We start from the raw sequence: 20,092 nt of genomic DNA on the forward strand, positions 1-20,092 counted from the left end.
CATGGCCTAACCCAGTGAGCGCTGGTCCTGTAATGAAAGGTCAGTAGTGCTTGAGCTTGTATGTTAAGATGGCGGCGCCCATAAGAAGAGTCTCCCGCTGCTGTTTGCCTTCTGCTCTGTCCTCATGGAAGAGAGGCAGGTCTGGGTGCCAGCACTTTCATTACACACAGAGCTCCGGCAAGGAGACTCATTTCGGCTTCCAGACTGTGTCTGAAGAGGAGAAGGGAGAGAGAGGTAAAGAACTGATGTATGACAGTGATATGTCCTTATGTTATGAGCTGAGTGGTTAAGCTTATATTATTTTAAACTAATTTATTTTCACACAGCATTATTTCCTTGGTTTGTTTCTTCTGCTTAATGATTTATATTACAGCACAGTCATGTGCTTACCATGGTAGCCACAGTCACATGAAGTGCACAGAGGTGCTTTGGAAAATGCTCCTCTGAGTCTGTGCTTTATTTGCTCTGTGCAATTTGTACAATCTTCCCTTTCCTCCTCCCCTCTCTGCCATCACATGACATGTTGAGAGGTGTGTCTGCCTGCCTGTCTGTCTACCATAGTTTGTGAGTCTCCAGAAAGATTCTGAAAAGAAGATTATGGGAGAGATGTACTAAACTCTGGAAAGTGATACATTAGAGAATGATAATCTACCATCCACTCAGCTCCTGTCATGTTACAGGCTGTGTTTGAAAAATGACAGCAAGGAGCTGATTGGTTGGCAGTTTATCACTCTCAAATGTATCACTTTATAAAGCATGGTACATCTGTCCCAATGATTTGTATGAGGGCAGTTAAGAAAAATGACAGTCATATCAAATCATAGCTGGATTAAAACCTCAGAGGACCATAGGCAAGTTATTACTTGGGTATTGCAGTTAGGCTGGGTACACTAGACTGTAAATTGGACGATTTGTAGTGTTGAGCTGAATTTAAATGCCAAATCTTCCACATCGTCTAATGTGTACGCACTATTGCGCGCTCCCTTGCAATGTTCCCCACATCTTCTGATCTGTACATGCATGGCAGATGAGAAGATATCTTTAGCGATTTTGTTCAAATCGTGAAATGTGTATGCTCAACTGGACGACCAGGGGCTATGATAACATTGTATCTTATCGATCTAACAGCAAAACGATGCAAGATATGTCGTTTGGAGGAGTGCACAGTGTGCACACTTTATATAGTTCTGGGGATGAAGGGAAATCTGGACGATCATCACGTAGTTAGCACATAATCTAATGTTTACCCAGCCTTATGGTGTGTTTTTTTTTTTTTTTTTTTTAAATAGGCTTCTTTGCATGTGCAGTTTGCACCTACAACTTTCATTGTCCCTGGGGGGGCGGGGGGGGTATTGAGATATACACACTGGGGGAGAAGGAAGGAACACGTGCAGTTAAACAGTGCGTGAACTAAAGGAGGCAAGCGGCAGAGCAGAAGTGCTCAGTAACTGAGCACTCGGTGGAGTCGGAGCACTGGTTAGGGGGCGCAGCATGTGCACCGGAAGGGCTGCACCCCGTGCGGAAACAAGCAGTCCTAATATACTGCATGCATATAGCATAGGTAGAATTCTGGCAGTTGTGAATGGGGACCCTCCCCCTGGCGTCCCAATCAGTTTTTTGCCATCTACTGATAACAATAGACAAATTATGGAAGTGATAACTGGGTCTTATTTCATAAAATCCTATTAATATCTAATAAAATAAGTTGCAATAATTACTATATGCACAAAGTATACATATTGTTGATTTGGTACGATCATTTGTTTTGGCTACATAGATAGATGATGTTCAGCCTATGAGCATCATAATCTTATGCTATGCAGAGCAGTGGAGCTGAGTTCTCCCTTAACCTTCCCCGGGGGTGGGATGGCAGTTGGGGGGAGGGGGGTATGGTTTAAAAAGGAAGTTGGAATATTTGTGAATAAGAAAGTAGTCACTGATTGTAGTATACAACATATGAGTAGAGGCCCCAGCCCCATGGGACTTCGCTTCTTTGGCTGGCAGAACTACTTCAAATACGTCACTCCATTCCACTGGTCTGCTACAGGCTGGATCTTAATAGCATACTGGCAGTCATAGAACCATATGGGCACTCTGCTCCCACTCTGCCCACAAAATGTCCCTCTTAGAGGCACCACTGGCCACATCTTTATGCTCTGGTATTAATCACACACCCCACCCCATGCCTGTATATTTTGACATTTGTAAGATGACATGGAAGATTTTTATTATTGCTTCTTATTCTCTTTTAAATGAGAATCCTATAATGACTTTGTTGGATAGCAGTAAATGTGTGACATAAGTATAAAGGTTCATATTCTAATTATGTCTTTCTATTATTTTTTTTAGTGTATCGTGTATTTGAGAGTGTTGCTCAGAAATATGATGTAATGAATGACTCCATGAGCCTAGGAGTGCATCGGCTGTGGAAGGACTGGCTGGTACGCCTCATGAACCCAACACCGGGTACTCAGCTACTAGATGTAGCAGGAGGAACAGGTAGCTGGTTGTTTTTCCAAGTACTTAGTTTTACAATGAGGTAACACTTACTGTATCAATTCATATAACATCCTATTTGAATCAAGTGTTCATTTAAAGGCACAGTTACCCTATTTTCTGTTCCGCTTTGCACCTATTTGATGTAAATATTTATTTAAATAAAATAAGTGTTAGTAAAGGTGGCTACACACCTGGTAGATCTCTCTGCCGACCCGCCGTTGTGCTGACAGTGTGGCTGATCAGGTAAGATATACAAACTTACCTATCGGCCGCTCGACCTGTCAGTGCTAACGTCACAACTGGGCGGACATTTGAATTTGCCTGCCCAGCTGAGATGTCAATCACGTGCAGTCCCTGCAGCAAGTGTACGGGCGATCGGCCGATCGCCCATACACACAACAAGATGCGCCAATATATCTGAAGATATATCGGCCATCTGCAGATATATCGGGAGTACACACCCGCCAACGCGCTCCCAATATATCGGCAGTTCGACTGAACGGCTGATCTAGCGCCCAGTGTGTACCCAGCTTAAGTCTGATGGCAGAGCTAGATGCCAGTAGGGGTGTGGCCAGGTCCATAATGGAATTCCACATTTTTGGTGAATTATCCTTTTTTTAAAATTAATTAATTACTCTAAATTAGTAGCTATGAACTTTACCATTTCTCCTACTGTGCTCACTGGTTTGCAACAGGCCTTCCCATTTAATGGCATCTCTCACATTTCAAATATTTAGGCATTCATCTTCCCAGATACCTTTCTAAGGTGTACTTACTTAGCTTTGTTCCTATCCTTGCAAAAATCCGACAGGACCTTATCTCATGGGCAAGCAGGGGCATCTTTTTGTTTGGGAGGATTAATGTAATTAAAAGAAATATCTTGCCCCATGTACTTTATCTATTGCAAAATTTACCAGTGCCGATCCCATATAGCTGGATTACAGATCTTCATAGTGTGGTTAGAAAATTTGTGTGGGGTGGGTTTAAACATGATGTTTTGTTTAGAAGATGCCACCTAGGTGGATTCCAACTCCCTCATTTTAGTACTTATTATGAAGCGGTTATGCTTAGTAGAAATTTAAATTGGTCTAGGGCAGGATCAACTAAACAATGGGTGACTATTGAGGGTTCTTCTCTACATCCCCCTTATTTGTTTTGCCTTGGCTATCGCGTTTGCCTACCATTTCTCATCCGACTTTGGGCCCCACATCAATGGTATGGAAGCGAATTAGGGGTTTGGAATGTGTTTCCTCAACTTATTCCCCTTTAACTCCGTTACTTGATAATCCTGCATTCTCTCTGGGTAATTCGAGTCGGCCTTTCAAATATTGATCACAAGCAGGCATTTCACGAGAGGGCCAGTTGTATGGTCCTCTTGTTGTGATGTTTTTTTACTGATATTCAAGCTAATTGGAGCTTGTCTAATATTGAGATTTGGCGTTATCTCCAAATAAAACACTTCCTTCAATCAAGAGAACTTGTCTCTGCAGAGTCTCGTAGCTTGTTGCTCTTTGAGCAACTGGTTATGTTGCAGTCTTTTCCCTCTCATGTACTATCTATCATTTATAAAGTCTTAATTGAGAACCGCTTTTTAACATTACCAGGATTTACTAAAAAATGGGAGAGAGATCTCGGTTTGGACATTAGAGACAACCAATGGCACTCTATCTTTGAAAAGTCTTGGAGTAGTTCCACCAGTATATTAACCATTGAGACTAATTTTAAAGGTATTTCTAGATGGTATCGCTGTCTGTCCATGTTGTCTAATGGTGCATACACACGGTCAGATTTTTCCTTCAGATATGAACGATAACGATTTAAAAATCGTTCAGTCGTTCATATCTGAAGGAAAATCTGACATATCTGACATGCCTGAACGATGGACGATCAACGATGCGCGTTCCCGTTTGTCAGATAACGATATTTGACATCTGATGGGTTTGCAGTCAGACTTGGACGATTCCATTCATTTTAATGCAGTCAAAAATCGTTCAATCGTTCAAAACTTTGGAAAAATCGTTCAAATCGTTCAATCGTTCAGTCGTTCATCTGACAAATCTGACAAGTCTGACAAATCTGACCATGTGTACGCTCCATTAGATGTATCCTGGAGTGTTAGAGATCTGGTACAGACATGGGAACTCTCCTTCACATATGGTGGTTCTGTCCGGTCTTGAAGATGTTCTGGGATGGGGTGATTTCGGTCGCACATGAAATAGTGATGTCCTAGATAAACCTGAAGTTTGGCTTTTGAACCTACTTTATAGACCTTTATCTGTATACAAAAAGTCACTTTTGAAATATTTTAACGGTGCGGCTAAGGCTGTGATTCCTGTGTGGTGGAAATCTATCTCCCCTACCCTTGTTGACTGGTTTCAGAGGATAGAACTATATAGGACAATGGATGATATTATTATGGTCTCTCTTGATAAGTATAAAATATATTCAGCAATTTGGTTTTATTGATGGGAATTTTGTGAGTCCAACTGATATAAATTTCTTGCATGTCTGTCATAGATCCTATCTTCCTCTAGGAGGTTTGCTTCTAGGCTATTGATTTAATGGGGCCCCCTTCCCTCTTTCCTTTCTCTCTATTTCCTGTCAGTTTCTTTCTTTGTTTCTCCTTGTTTCCTTTTCCCTTTGTTATTCTTTGATTGTTTTTACTTTTGTTTATATTTCATTGTATTTTTCATTTTGCTAATTAGCCATGTGTCATATTGTTATATTACCGTATATACTCGAGTATAAGTCGACCCGAATATAAGCCGAGGTACCTAATTTTACCACAAAAAACTGGGAAAACTTATTGACTAGGGTGGGAAATGCAGCAGCTACTGGTAGGAATCCCCCCTCTGGTACTGTCCCGAGTAGTAATCCCCCCCTGGTAGTGCCCCCAGTAGTAATCCCCCCCTGGTAGTGCCCCCAGTAGTAATCTCCCCCCCTCGTAGTGCCCCCAGTAGCAATATCCCCCCCTGGTAGTGCCCCCAGTAGCAATATCCCCCCCTGGTAGTGCCCCCAGTAGCAATATCCCCCCCTGGTAGTGCCCCCAGTATTCCCCCCCTCCCTGGTAGTGCCCCCAGTAGCAACATCCCCCCCTGGTAGTTCCCCCATTATTAATCCCCCCCTCTGGTAGTGCCCCCAGTAGCGATATCCCCCCCTGGTAGTACCCCCCGGTAGTAGCCCCCCCAGTAGAAAGAAATGTAAAAAAAAAACACTTACCTGTAACCCCGCTCCTGGTCCCGACGCTGCTACAGACGCCTCCGCCGCTTTGCATAATGGGAGAGACGTCGTCATGACGACGTCTCTCCCATTACCCACTGCGGGAGCCGGAAGATGGCTCCCGCAGTGGGAGCAGCAGTAGCCGCCGAGAGTCTGACAGACTCTCAGCGGCTGCTGATTACACCAAACACATAGCTGCCGTGTTTAGCAGTGTGTAGTGCTGACCGAACTCCGTCCGGTCAGCGCTACACACGCGGTGCAGGCTGTGTCACAGTGACACAGTCTGCACCGCGGCCCGCATGGTACGCTACTCAGCAGCGTACCATGCGGGCATGACTCGAGTATAAGCCGAGGGGGTGATTTTTCAGCACAAAAAATGTGCTGAAAAACTCGGCTTATACTCGAGTATATACGGTATATATTTTAATAGATATCTATATGACTATTGTTAGATTTTGTTTAGATTTATCTATATTGGATATTTTTTACAGTGTAAGGGTGTATTGTATTTTCTATGTGTCTGTCAATTGAAAATTTTATAAAATTTCACTTGCAAAAAAAATAAAATCCTCTGGTGTACATTGGTACTTTTTTTTTTTTTTTTTTTTTAAATCAAATATAGTAAGTTCAAATAAATTTTATTAAAGGAGCACTGTTGGTAAACTTAGCCCCTCGTTCCCACAGCTATTAGAACTGTCCCCCCCATTACACACTCTATGACAGAGGTGAATAATGCATTTTAAGTTCATTTACATTAATTGCTTACACTTGATAAACACATTTTGTTTTACAGGAGACGTTGCTTTTCGCTTTGTTAATTATATCGGTGCACAGAGGGAAAAATTAATTCGTAATGAACTGAAATGGCAGCAAAATCTGTCTTGGTCAGACATCGCAAGGTCTTACAGCCAGGAGCAGCAAGGATCATTGATGGGTTCTAAGGCTGTTGTATGTGATATAAATAAGGAGATGCTGAAGGTTGGGAAGCAGAGGTCATCACGGCTGGGTTATTCTGAAGGTGAGCATTAATTAAATGGAAAATGCTGCTTTTTTTTTTTTTGTAATAAAAACAGTCAACATAGCCATTCCTAATCTGCCATGTTTGACCTCCCAGAGATGTCCCCCCCCCCCCCCAGCCTCTGACTGCCGACCCAGGGCGTTGTAGAAGGGCGTTTTAGCAATTAATATAGACTCGTATTTAGTCTATCTATACAATACAAATACGCACAGCATCTATTATACTCCTGCTTGCCTGCTACTCTGCTATGCAGAGCTGCGGTTTTTGCTCCCCCCAACGGGTGGAACAGTCCCAGAAAAATGGGACTGCCCCGTTGAATGTCGGACAGTTGGGAGGTATGTGTGGGTGTGAGAGCAGAGCAAGAGTGCAGGGTGAGGGTATGAGAGCAGAGAGAGGATGTGAGAGCGGGAGTCCACCACAGGAATATCTGTATATGAAGTGGAATCCCTCGCAACGTCTCCTGCCGTCCGAGCAGTACTTCACCAACATGCGATAGCGGCTGTAGGTAGCTTCTCATTTGCCGTTGCTGCTTTCTCCCTCTCCGGCTGCTCTCTTCCCAACACAGCCTCCCCTGCTGGCAGGCGGTTGCCGTACTCCTGCTCCTGCTCCAGACATGCCACTCACACGGACAGAGAGAGGGGCCTAGGTGGCAGCAGGCATTTTGAATTCTGCGCCGGGCACGAGTCAATCAGGAGCTGCCGCTGCAACTGCTCCTGACTGGCTGCTGGTCCGCGAGCTATGACTGGCTTGTGGCCAGCACCAACTTGAAAATGCAGGCAGTGCTTATGCTCTCCACTGCCACCCAGGCCTCCTTTCTGCCCGGGACTATAGTCCCGGCAGTCCCCCCCCCCCCCCCCCCCCCCCCCGATGGTGGCCCTCAGTGCATTAAGGTTCAATGCATTGACGCTGGTAGATCACCGTTATGTAAGTGAACAAAAACTAGATCTCAGGTCACAAAGGTGCGGCCACCCCTGATGTAGAAGGTACTGAGTCAGTCCTTGCTGTCCTCTCTACTAGCCTGCAGCAGTACATTACATAGCTTAGACCACTGCAGCAAGGAGGATCTAAGAATTACAACTAGTTTACATACAGTCTAAGCTTGCTACATATAAGTTGTGCAGTGTGTAAGTATTGGGGTATTGAGAAAAGACGCTAGTTAGCGTTGTGCGACTACGTGTTTTGTGGAGTACACCGTGGTACGTGTTTTGCAGGGTTGATCATATTATATGTTTTAGTAACTGTATCTGTATTTATATAATGAGGACTTTTAACATCTTTCTATTGCGTGGGAATCGCATGACGCTAAATAATAGCATCGCCGTATCTACTTATAATGGGTGAGATTTGCTAAAATGGCGCTAGGCGGCCAGTCGCAAAATGGCGTCGTGCAGATTTAATTTTAAACAGATTCTGTCCAATTATCCGACTTCGACAAGGTACCTACACACTAGATGCTATTATGCACGTTTTGGCAGATTCCGACGCATCAGAACGACAGATTGTGCAAAAGCATCATTGGGACGCATGCGCAGTGTGGCTCGGACATATGCACAGCGTGCGTCATCAACAATGCATGCACCTCTGAATCAGGTCCAGAGTATTTTAAATACAGGGGTGGATTTACCTGAAAGCTACTTTCTTCTTCAGAGCCCATAGGCTCCACAGGGATGTAGGTGATGGAACTGAATTCGGGCAGCTTTCAGCTCCCAGGATGCACTGGGTCCACTCTCCCTACACCCCGCCCCCGAGCCAGAGGCACCTCAGTTTCGTTGGTACCCGGCTGGAGTCAGTCACCATTACCCGGGGGGCTGCTTCAGCAGCCCTAAAGCTTTTTATTTTATGATTTAATTTTTTTTCTTAATAACTTAGAGTGCGCAGCAGCAGACTGTCCGTGGGACGTCAGCACTGCCACTCCGTCACCTCTCCGGTGCTGCGACGCCAGTACAGATCTGGAGAACTCGGCGAGCATCCCGGGGTCCCTGCTAGCCGGCTCTGTGGACGGACCCAGACTGCAACCCGGACGCCAGAGGACAGGTAAGAGCTTGTTATCGCTTGAGGTCACCTGCGCTGCAGCAGTCATACCTCCGGTCTCGGGACAGACCGGAGGTGCAGAGTGTGGACGCAGGCTCCAGCCACCATGACCCACCGTACCACCAGGGTACACATGGTGCGGGAACCAGCGTCCCGGTAGGTAAAAAATCGGCAAGGGGAGGTCAGCTTCCCCATTAAAGCGGCCCCTCCCCTCAGCTCAGGGTGCCATTCCACAGAGGTCTCGCTTCCTTGAGCTACTCTTCTCCTCTGACCACGCTACCTCCGAGGTCTCCGGCGGCCATTTTCTCTAAGGCACAGCCACAGCACTCACAGGTACATGCAGGATCCGGTCCCCCTACATACCTCTCCCTGGTGTCAGCGTATGTAGCGCTATAGCCTACCAGATACTGAGTCTGTGTAGTTGACTGTAGTGCCAATTTGCAGTTATATGTTATTTCTGCATTGTATGTGACTAATGCTAGCGGTGCCTGTCTGTTTTCTATTCTACTGTCAGCATATATCTTTCCCTTTTTTCTGACTTTACCCTAACATAAAGGTGTATTCAGGGGTTATCCTGTACCTCACATATATAGAACTAAGGACCTGATTCAGACCTGATCGCTCGTTGCTGGCGATGTTTACAAATGTGCCCATGTGTATAGTTCGCAGTGCGCAAACTAGTACGAGCGATCGGGATGCGCTCGCTCGCCTGTAAAGACAACGCAGAGGAATGAGTGACTGGAGAGGCTGATTGTGGGTGGTGGCACTGCAGTAGTAACGGGACTTGAGTTGCGGACGCAGGCATGCCTCAGTGTTTAAACGCCGTTTCAGAGGCGTACATAATTGACCGGCAGCATCATAGTACACGTCACCTGGTTAAATTATACACTGAAGTGCTCGCAGTGCTTGCGGTAGGGTACAGTTAACCACAAGCGCTGCGGTCAGATCCGATGGAACCCGATGTACCGATGGATGTATATTCTTTCTGGAGATGACGTCCGCTAGTGGGCGGCTAAAGACAGGCTGGTGGGTGTCTGAAAACACAAAGTGATCGCTCGCCAAGACATAGTGGGTGTGCTTATGCCTTGCCGTGCGAGCACCTGCCTCGACGTCACTTATCTGAATTTCCATAAGCTGGGAGCAAGCGGCCGCATCTAGCGAGCGGGCCTGAAGGCCCTAAGTATTTGTGAGATTTGTCACATACAATTGGTCGTTGCACTGTGCCATATTTGGGCTGCGTGCACCTGCAGCTTACCCAAGCATAAGACAGGACCAGTATATTGCATTCCTACTAGTATCCTACAAACACGGTAGTTGCATTATACCCAGTGCTATATTGTGTGCCACATTACTCTGCAGCTATGTCTAGCAAAGGCAGGAGTAACAATCGGGCATATGCACCCATACTGCTATCAGGCAAATGATGTGCTGTAGGCTTAAGTGAGGAGGATTTGATACTAGATGGGTTATATAGTATATGTTATACTCCATCAGGCCCATCAGACAACCCAGTGCCTGTACTAGAGCCCCCCTGGGATTAATTTTTTCAGGTTCTGGCCACTATTGCGCACCGCCTAGCGGTTCTGGCTGTCATTCCCCCTTTGGGGTTGCCACACCAGGGCGATACAGGTACCTCCTGTGCCCTCACCATGGGTAGACATACTCTCTAACTCTGTGCGGAGTCTAATGGCTACATCTAATGCCTTTCAAACCATGTTGCAAGGTGAAAACCCCTTACCCAGTAAGCCCTCTAAGCGTCTCCGGTTTGCTATACTACCGCAAGACTTCCAATTTCAGGCTCTGCCCTTTGGACTATCCACAGCTCCATGGGTGTTTACCAAAATTATGGCTGTCATGGAGGCCCACCTACGTGGTCAGGGTGTCCGACTGTTACCATATCTGGACTACCTCCTGCTCCTAGCAGGATCCCCAGAAGTGCTTCACCGCCATCTGTAGTTAACCATTGCTTTCCTGCACAAGCACTGATGGTTAATTAACTGGAAAAAGTCCTCCCTGAATCCCTCACAAAGAATGATTCATCTGGGAGCCCTGCTGGATTCTCCGGATCAGAGAATCTTTCTGACATCAGACAAGATCTCCAAACTTCAACTACGAGTGTGCAGATGTCTCCACAGTCGCAGAGTGTCGATCCACTCAGCATTTCAGATTCTGGGATCCATGGTGTCCACCTTCGACATGGTGGAATTTGCTTAGTTCCATTCCAGGCCTTTGCAAAGGCTGATCCGCTCCAGGTGGAACGGGGTACCCAATCGGATCAAAGTTCAGATGATGGTGCTCTCTCCAGAGGTGCGTCTGTCTCTTTCTTGGTTGCTACAGACATCTCATCTAACCAAGGGTTGCCCCTTTTGGATCCTGGACTGGGAATTCCTAACAACGGACGCCAGTCTCCAGGACTGGGGCGCAATGATCGGTTCGCACTCCTTTCCGGACCGTTGGACATCGGTTGAATCAACCTTGCCAATCAACATATTGGAACTTCGAGCTGTCTACAGTGCCCTCAACATGGCCCAGCACATACTTCACGGAAGACCTGTACAGGTTCAGTCCGACAATGCCACAACAGTGGCTTACATCAACCATCAAGGAGGTACTCGAAGTCAGGCAGCAATGACAGAAGTGTCACGCATTCTGACATGGGCAGAATGTCACCTCCCGGCCATTTCATCAGTGTTCATTCTGGGAGTTCTCAATTGGGAAGCAGACTTCCTCAGCCATCACGACGTGCATCCAGGGGAATGGTCTCTTCACCAAGAGGTATTTCAACTCCTAGTGAACAAATGGGGCCTCCCGACACAATCACAATTTACCAGTGTACGGGTCCGGAACAAGAGATGCTCTGTCAGTGAAGTGGACCTTCCAGTTTGCGTACCTGTTTCCTCCAGTCTCCCTTTTCCTCGAGTTCTTCAGAAGTTCAAAGAAGACGGAGGCACAGTCCTGCTGTTGGCTCTGGCCTGACCCAGGCAACATTGGTACTCAGATCTTTGGAGTCTCTCCATCGACACTCCGTTCCTATTGACTCAACGTCTGGACCTGTTGTCTCAGAGTCCTTGCCTTTACCAGGACCTGGATCGTCTGTCTTTGACGGCGTGGCTCTTGAGACATCCCTCCTAAGTCAACACGATGCTTAATGTGGTACATCCTAGCAGAAGCCGGCTTACGCACTGAGTGTGGCATGTTTCCAGTGGTGTCGTCCTAGAAATTACGACCCCCAGGTGTTTAGGATATCCAGAGTCCTGACCTTCCTTCAAGCGGATGGGGTATGCGCCCTCAGGATCTATGTAGACCGTACCAGTTCCCTTCGGAAATCAGACTCCTTATTTGTGCTCTATGGATTTCACAAGAAGGGATGGCCAGCCAATAAACAAACTTTAGCTAGATGGCTTTGTATGAATCTCAGTGGCTTACACGCAGCTTGGCCTGCCTGTTCCGGCTTCTGTTAATGCTTATTCTACTCGGTCCGTGGGTCCCATGTGAGCCACTCGCCATGGCGTCTCGGCTGTTCAGCTGTGTAAGGCAGCCACTTTGTCTTCTGACCAGACCTTTCTAAGGTTCTATGCCTTTGATACCTTCGCCTCTCAGGATACTTCCTTTGGGCGCCGGATTCTCATCTCAGCGCAGGAGTGTCGCCACCCTTTAAAAGGACTGCTTTGAGACATCACCAAGGTCTCCATGTGGAGCCTATGGACCCTGAAGAAAAAAATGAGTTATGGTAAGAACTTACTTTTGTTAACTCTCATTCTTCAAAGTCTATAGAGTCCACAGGGCACTCGCCCTGACGCACCTGGCTTCATATGGGCTATGTTGCTGGTCACCAGTTTTCCGTCTCCTTCTGTGTGAGAATGTGATTCTTGAGTGTACCCAGTCTTCCTTCTCTCTTATCCTCCTCTGGCCTTTGACTTATTACGAACTGAGGTGGTTTGGGGGCGGGGTATAGTGAGAGTGGACCCAGTGCATTCTGGGAGCTGAAAGCATTAACTGCGTGGTGCCCAGATTCATGTCAGGGTTCAGCCTAGGATCGGCCTCTCTCACCTCCTTGCCGGCTTCCCCTGACTTCCTTGCGGTCAGACGTCTGGTGCAATGATGGATGTGGGGCTGAATATTCTGCCCTGGGTGCTTTTTGCGAGCTTCCATGATCGGCTGTGTGTGCTGGGGATCGGAGTTCCCATCATGGGTGCCGCCATGACAGTTCTTCTCATGTGACAGTACTCCTAACCTATGGTAGCATGATTTCAGTCAGCTGATGCTGTGCTCCAGTAATCTGCTACCCCTGGGTATAAATCCGCCTCCAGAACTCCAGGAAGTTGCTGTTCAACTTCTTCTTCTCTGTTCCAGTGATACCAGCGTTGCTCTGTGCTAATCTTTCAGAGAGTTACTTCAGCCTGTTCACAGTTCTCCAGTTTTCAGTATTAGCTTCCAAGCTATTCTTAGTCTGAGAGTAGTTCTCTCCCAGTATCCAGACTGTTTTGTTTTCTATGTCTGTGTGTCTTTGTATATGTGCTGCTAGTATTGCAGCTTCCTTGTGTCACTGAGGTGTCAGATTACATGCTGGTATTAATTAGCCCACAGTTGGACCTCCCAGCACATATCTGTGTCAATCTGCCCTGTGTCTTGTCAGTGCAAATCTGCACTTGCATTTAGCACTCTCCTAGTGTATGCCTGACTTCTCTTTGTGTCTTGTCTCTGCCAATCATTTCCAGCATTTCCATATATTCCCTGAGTCCACTCTGCTCTTGTCTGTGCAATCTCCAGTATATGTCTGTGTTCTTTGCTCAGCGTCTTGTCTCTGGTAATCAGCTCCAATCATTTCTAGCATTCCCATATATTCACTGAGTCCTCTCTGCTCTTGCCTTTGCAATCCCCAGTATATCATATATTGGGGATGGTCAGTGCACAGGTATGTTCACAAAATTTTTTTTAATGAAAAGACGTTTTTAGTAACCAATAATATGAGTCAATTGTGGTAAATTAATAGCAATCAAGCCCTTATTTCATACCTATTTAATATGTAGATTCGGCGGTGCTCCCCATAAGTCAGAAGATATCATATGTGAAACAAAAGAAAGTAAAGAAGACTCTTTGTTTGGGGGCACCCTTATTCTAATGTTTTAAATTAAAACATAAATTTTAATACACCTCTATCCTAAAAAATAAATTTGAAATACATATATTAAAAAGATAATTAAACACTAAACCGCATTCCAGTCCTCACCGAGCTCAGAAAGGATATTCATATATTGCATAATGACAGACTATAATAGTAAATCTCCTAATTTGTGCATGAAAATAGCTAGGATTTGATATGCAGAATCTTACTTAGAACAAATCAAAATATTCATCAACAAAAACATACATGGGATAAATAAACGGGACTATTCTAAAACATTTAGCAGGGAACTGCAGTAATATTAATGAACAAGCCCTGCATGTCTCACTTGTTCCAAAAGATTAGCATATAGTCAGTCATGAAAAGCACATGTATGAAATAGGGATCTGCTTCTGATTATTTGTCCGTCGACATTGAATAATCAGTGAGAGTCCTGTACTCCAATATATGTGATAGATTAGTACCCTGTATCTGCTGTCCGCTCCAAGACACGGAGCTGATGAGAGTACAGAAAGAAAAGTACAGTAATAGTGATGGTAACAATAAGATATGAATTCAATCCTATCCTGGAATGAGTTTTATAGAGAATAATCTCCCTAATGGAGACCTAAAATCTGGGTGATGATAATAAATAAACGATAATTAATTTATAGCCATATATATTTCCATACCATTTAACAGTTGTTCATTACTTCTTTTGTAATTGTTACATACCTCTTTATAATTATTGAGATGAAAAGAAGATTGATGTTATATACAAAAAAAGTGACGAGATGAAAAGGAAAAAGGAAAAGGAAACTCCTCTGTTCCAGTCCTCTATGACCCTGACTAGGTATTTGCCCATAGGCAGTGAATACCTCAGAAAAAGTGTCTAGAAGGAGGTACTTGGAGGGAAAGTCTATAACTCCTCTAAATGAAGTATGGGGAATTGATTCCCTTGGTGAGGATAACCCTCACTACCTCTAGGGAGAAATAGAGAAAAAAGTAAGGTAAAGGTAAATACCTGTTTCTTCTATTAATGGTGGTTAGCTATATTACTAAGGAACCGGGTTGCGCAAAAGCCGGAATCCCTGTGGACCAACGCGCGTTTCACCCCTTAGGCTTGGTCACGGTCACCCAGATTTTAGGTCTCCATTAGGGAGATTATTCTCTATAAAACTCATTCCAGGATAGGATTGAATTCATATCTTATTGTTACCATCACTATTACTGTACTTTTCTTTCTGTACTCTCATCAGCTCCGCGTCTTGGAGCTGACAGCAGATACAGGGTACTAATCTATCACATATATTGGAGTACTGGACTCTCACTGATTCAATGTCGACGGACAAATAATCAGAAGCAGATCCCTATTCCTATTTCATACATGTGCTTTTCATGACTGACTATATGCTAATCTTTTGGAACAAGTGAGACATGCAGGGCTTGTTCATTAATATTACTGCAGTTCCCTGCTAAATGTTTTAGAATAGTCCCGTTTATTTATCCCATGTATGTTTTTGTTGATGAATATTTTGATTTGTTCTAAGTAAGATTCTGCATATCAAATCCTAGCTATTTTCATGCACAAATTAGGAGATTTACTATTATAGTCTGTCATTATGCAATATATGAATATCGTGTCTGAGCTCGGTGAGGACTGGAATGCGGTTTAGTGTTTAATTATCTTTTTAATATATGTATTTCAAATTTATTTTTTAGGATAGAGGTGTATTAAAAGTTATGTTTTAATTTAAAACATTAGAATAAGTGTGCCCCCAAACAAAGAGTCTTCTTTACTTTCTTTTGTTTCACATATGAAATCCCCAGTATATGTCTGTGTTCTTTGCTCAGTGTCTTGTCTCTGGTAATCAGCTCCAATCATTTCTAGCATTCCCATATATTCCCTGAGTCCTCTCTGCTCTTGCCTTTGCAATCCCCAGTATATGTCTGTGTTTTTCTGCATACTTAACTGTTTCCAGTCATTGCCTGTGTTATAGCATTCAGTTCCATTTCCAGAGTTCATTCATTCCATTCACCTCCAGTCATATTGCATTCATTATAGTTTCCGGTCTTCTGCCATTCCCAGGTACCTGTCCAGAGGGCCGCGACCTGCTCACTTGGTGCAGCTGAAAACCAAATCCCAATTGGAGGGGTCACTGGAGCAAACCACCAAGTGAGTTAGACTCCGCGCCTCTGGGCAGGTCTAGCCAAACCTGGGTTTGGCCGCAACTAGGAGACCTAGTCTAGTCACTCCCCTAGTCACCCAAACCCCTCGGCTCACCGTCCTCCACAGAGGAATTCTTGCACTGGATCATGACAATTCAGTTCCATCACCTACACCCCAATGTCTCCCTGTGGACCCTATGGACTTCGAAGAAAGAGAGTTAACAAAGGTAAGTTCTTACCATAACTCTCATTGTGTATATGGTTTTCATATATTTCCTACCCGCTAGGGCCAAGCTGCCTCCATGGGGTTGTTGAGAAATGTCTCATGTGGTGGCAGAAAGGAAGTCGATCACAGACTGACTATGCAACTTCTTTCTCTTTTTGTCTATATGCACATTTCAACTTCTCTCTCTTTCTCCTTGTGCACAGTGTAATTCCTCTCTCTATTTGTGTGCACAATTCTCTCTTCCTGTGCACGGTACAACTTTCCTCTCTTTGTGCACAGTGCAAATTCCGTGTGAGTAGGGGGGAACATTACTGATCTTGTCATAGGTCTTTCAAGAAAAGAGACAGAAGAAATGTGTTTTTCTGGAATTCTTGGAAGTGTTAGGTAACAGCCGTGGGTGTCCTACTGATACTCTATGTATAGAAAAAGTTTACAAGCAAGCAATATGGGTTATCACTGGATCTAGAGATTGCCAAAGGCAAAAGCATAAACCTTTTTGGAGCACTCTTATGTTAATTAGTTGTAATGAACTTTTAATATTACTGTGCATGCCTAGAATAAGAAATAAATATATATATATATATATATATATATATATATATATATATATATATATATATATATATATATATACATATATATAATATTTACATTGTTAATTTTGAAAGGTGATTTGAAGGTTATTTTTATTTATTTTTTTTCATCATTAATTTTTATTGAATTTTCACAAAAACATAAAAAGGAAGAGAGACAGAAAGGACACACAATTTTTCATTACTGAAACAATTAACAAAATTGTTGTGTAGGTGAGTCCTTTAAGTGGTGTTTTTATCATACTAAGGGCTATCCTGGGTAGCCGGCGATGCAGAAGAGTTGCCCTTTGCTGATGAGAAATTCGATTTTTATACCATTGCCTTTGGAATCCGAAATGTAACCCATATAGACAAGGTGAGTAGTTACAAAAAGTAGTGGTGCACTCTGAATGCTTTTGAAATTCTGTATCTGTTGCTTCTGTTTGTATGATGGCTGTTTTATTTGTTTTGGGTTTTTTTTGTCCACAAGCAACATGTAAGAAATACACCTTAAGTATGTATATATCAGTGGCAGGATTTTGAAAGGGGGGTTTCCAAATACAGAACCAATGAAAAAACTTCTAACCACAATAATATATGGTCGCTGAACTTTTTTATGACTTATAGTATCCCCCCGCCAGCACACATTAACCTCAATAGGAAAAAAATAAACACAAATGCCCCCACAAGAAAAAAACACACACATTGGTCCCCACAGAATAAAAACAAACACATTGGCCCCTACAGAAAACACCACTTTGGCCCCCACAGGAAAAAAAACATATTGGCCACAATGGTAAAAAACAAAACAGGAATGCACAGGAAAATAATAAAATTCATTGACCCCCACAGGAAAAAAAATAAAACCTGGGAGGGGGTATGGTGGGCAGTGTATGTCCCTGGGGGTGGGGGGGTACTGTGTCTAGGTAGCCAAAAGATAGGGTGGGGAGTGTATGCCCCTAGGGCCAATGGGTAGTTTAGGTCTATGGGGCCTATAGATATAGCAGAATGTGAAAGATATAGAAGAGGAGGATAGTGTGTAACAAAGGGTGATAGATGTAGCAGAAGAGGATAGTGTGTAACAGAGTGATGTAGCAGAGGAGGATAGTGTGTAACAAACGGTGATAGATGTAGCAGAGGAGGATAGTGTGTAACAGAGTGATGTAGCAGAGGAGGATAGTGTGTAACAGAGGGTAATAGATGTAGCAGAGGAGGATAGTGTGTAACAGAGGGTATTGTAGCAGAGGATAGTGTGTAACAGATGGTGATAGCTATAGTAGAGGAGGATAATGTGTAGTAGAGGGTGATAGATGTAGCAGAGCAGGACGTAGCTGAGTTGAGTGTGTTGTAATCACATTTACTAAAGTGCTCCTGACCAGAAGACTTGCATAAAAAGGGCTGTGCATATCAGGTCATCTCCTTTTGTGTAGTGAGATTGGCAGCTCCCTGACACTTCTTCCTGTTACAGCATGTGCCAGCTCTTGCAAGCTGCCGAGTCCCGGAGCATACTGGGAAAAAGAGTTTCCCAAACCACATTATAGCACTCCATGGAATAAAAAGAACACTACAACTCCCATGAGGCACTGTGCATATGCTGAGCCAGGCAGGCTGCTCTGCTCCCGGAGCAGATGAGCAGCTTCCAGTTTGCGTTCCAAAGCGAAAGCAAATCCGGGAAGCTTTGCAGCCGGCCCGGACGATTTATGAATCAGTCAGGGATAGGTGAGACGGCCCTGAAGAGGCGAGATTGAGACCAGCCCAGCGGGAAGTCTCCCGCTTTCCTGGCAGTCCAATCAGCTCCTGCCTGTCTGAGCTCCGGTCTTTGATACGCATCGATGGAATGGCAGGCAGTGGGGGTTTCTGGGTACTCTGGACCACACCCCACCTGCGTGCGCGTATGTATTATTGATACCGTTTGAACAGCATCGATATTGGAGAGATTTGATTGCACAGACCAGATTGCCCATACCTCCCATTTCAATATAAAATAACTTTGTCACACAGAAACAGTTTGCGGTTCCAACACACACAAAGGTACTATATTGTAAAAAGGGTATATCAGCCTTAATCTATACAATGCAGCTATATACAGGATAAAGACAAAGATACAATTACCAATATTTTGCCATGCAGTCTGGATCCTAAACTAACAGCTGTCCATCAGGATTGCTGTGTGTTTCTTTAGGGTCAGGCAGGGAAAAAGGAAGCAAAGAAAAGGGCTTGGGATCCAGACTGCATAGGAATTTATAGGTGTACAATTACCTTTGAACATAAGCTGAATACTCAAAGGGGTTCCCTATTGGCCCTTTATTACTGAGTCACAATGGTTGTTGCTATTCATTGGTTAGTAGATGGTTGACGTCACTGGAGGTTGAACTGTGTTAGAAAATCCCTTTGTCCTAACATTTGGCATGCAACTCTACAGGGGATGTGTACAGTGATTTTTACAGTATAGAGTATAATTCTTGGCAGGTCTTCATAACTCGATAGTGATCCCTTCCATATTCATTCTGTTGGTTTCATATTCCTGTTGAGACAGAGGGAAATCGGTAGATACTACTCATGACCCATTTATCTTATTCCTAATCCCAGATTTCATATAACTGCTATTTAACATGTAACATTCACTGTATACCTTTAAAACACATAGCATTGTGCGTATCTCAGTCAGTTTAGGGTTAAATGGGATATAAGTTTACTGTAAGGAAAGGCTGCTGTCCGTCGGGGTAAGGTTTCCGACAATAATACTTAAAAGCTGGTTATGCGATTGAAACGCAAAACAGTATTTAAACAGTATTGCTGTACTAACTTTGTTATGTGTTTATGTAATGTAAAATGGCACTTAACCGTTGTGAGCACAGAAGCATGGCTCGCCATTCACAATATGGCGAGTTGCGGGGGCATGGGATGCGTGTGCATGTATAGCGAGCATGTGCAATTGCGCGTGCGCGAATGAGGCGGGAGCGCGTGTTCACATAAAATGGCCGTGGACGATCAAATCGTCCAATGGATGTCGTGTTGCGATTCGTGCGCAATTAAGCGATCGCAACCAATTTATACGGTTTCGACAGTCCACCCTTTGATAGCAATTACGCATCACCATACGCAAGCAACAATTAATAATTGGTTATCTGATTAGCCATACTATAAGACATTAGTTAATGTTATTGTTATGGGATGGCATGAGTTGTTAATTTACCCATCAATGAAGCGCTCTTGGGGGAAGGGACATAAAACTAGCCTTATGTGCACACCAC

At 44.2% G+C, this 20,092-nt stretch overlaps 1 protein-coding gene across 1 annotated transcript in view; it reads left to right on the forward strand.

The window, feature by feature from the left end:
- Positions 1 to 26: 26 nt before the first annotated feature.
- Positions 27 to 20,092, forward strand: part of COQ5 (coenzyme Q5, methyltransferase) — a 43,756-nt gene continuing 23,690 nt past the window's right edge. The window contains exons 1-4 of the mRNA XM_088465138.1: positions 27 to 234; positions 2,350 to 2,499; positions 6,512 to 6,736; positions 17,108 to 17,214. Of these exons, the coding sequence (XP_088321264.1) occupies positions 69 to 234; positions 2,350 to 2,499; positions 6,512 to 6,736; positions 17,108 to 17,214 (648 nt within the window). The 5' untranslated portion in view covers positions 27 to 68. The remainder of the gene's footprint in view (positions 235 to 2,349; positions 2,500 to 6,511; positions 6,737 to 17,107; positions 17,215 to 20,092) is intronic.

The sequence above is a fragment of the Taudactylus pleione genome, unplaced genomic scaffold (assembly GCF_031769625.1).
Source record: "Taudactylus pleione unplaced genomic scaffold, aTauple2 ptg000062l, whole genome shotgun sequence".
Taxonomy (NCBI): Eukaryota; Metazoa; Chordata; class Amphibia; order Anura; family Myobatrachidae; genus Taudactylus; species Taudactylus pleione.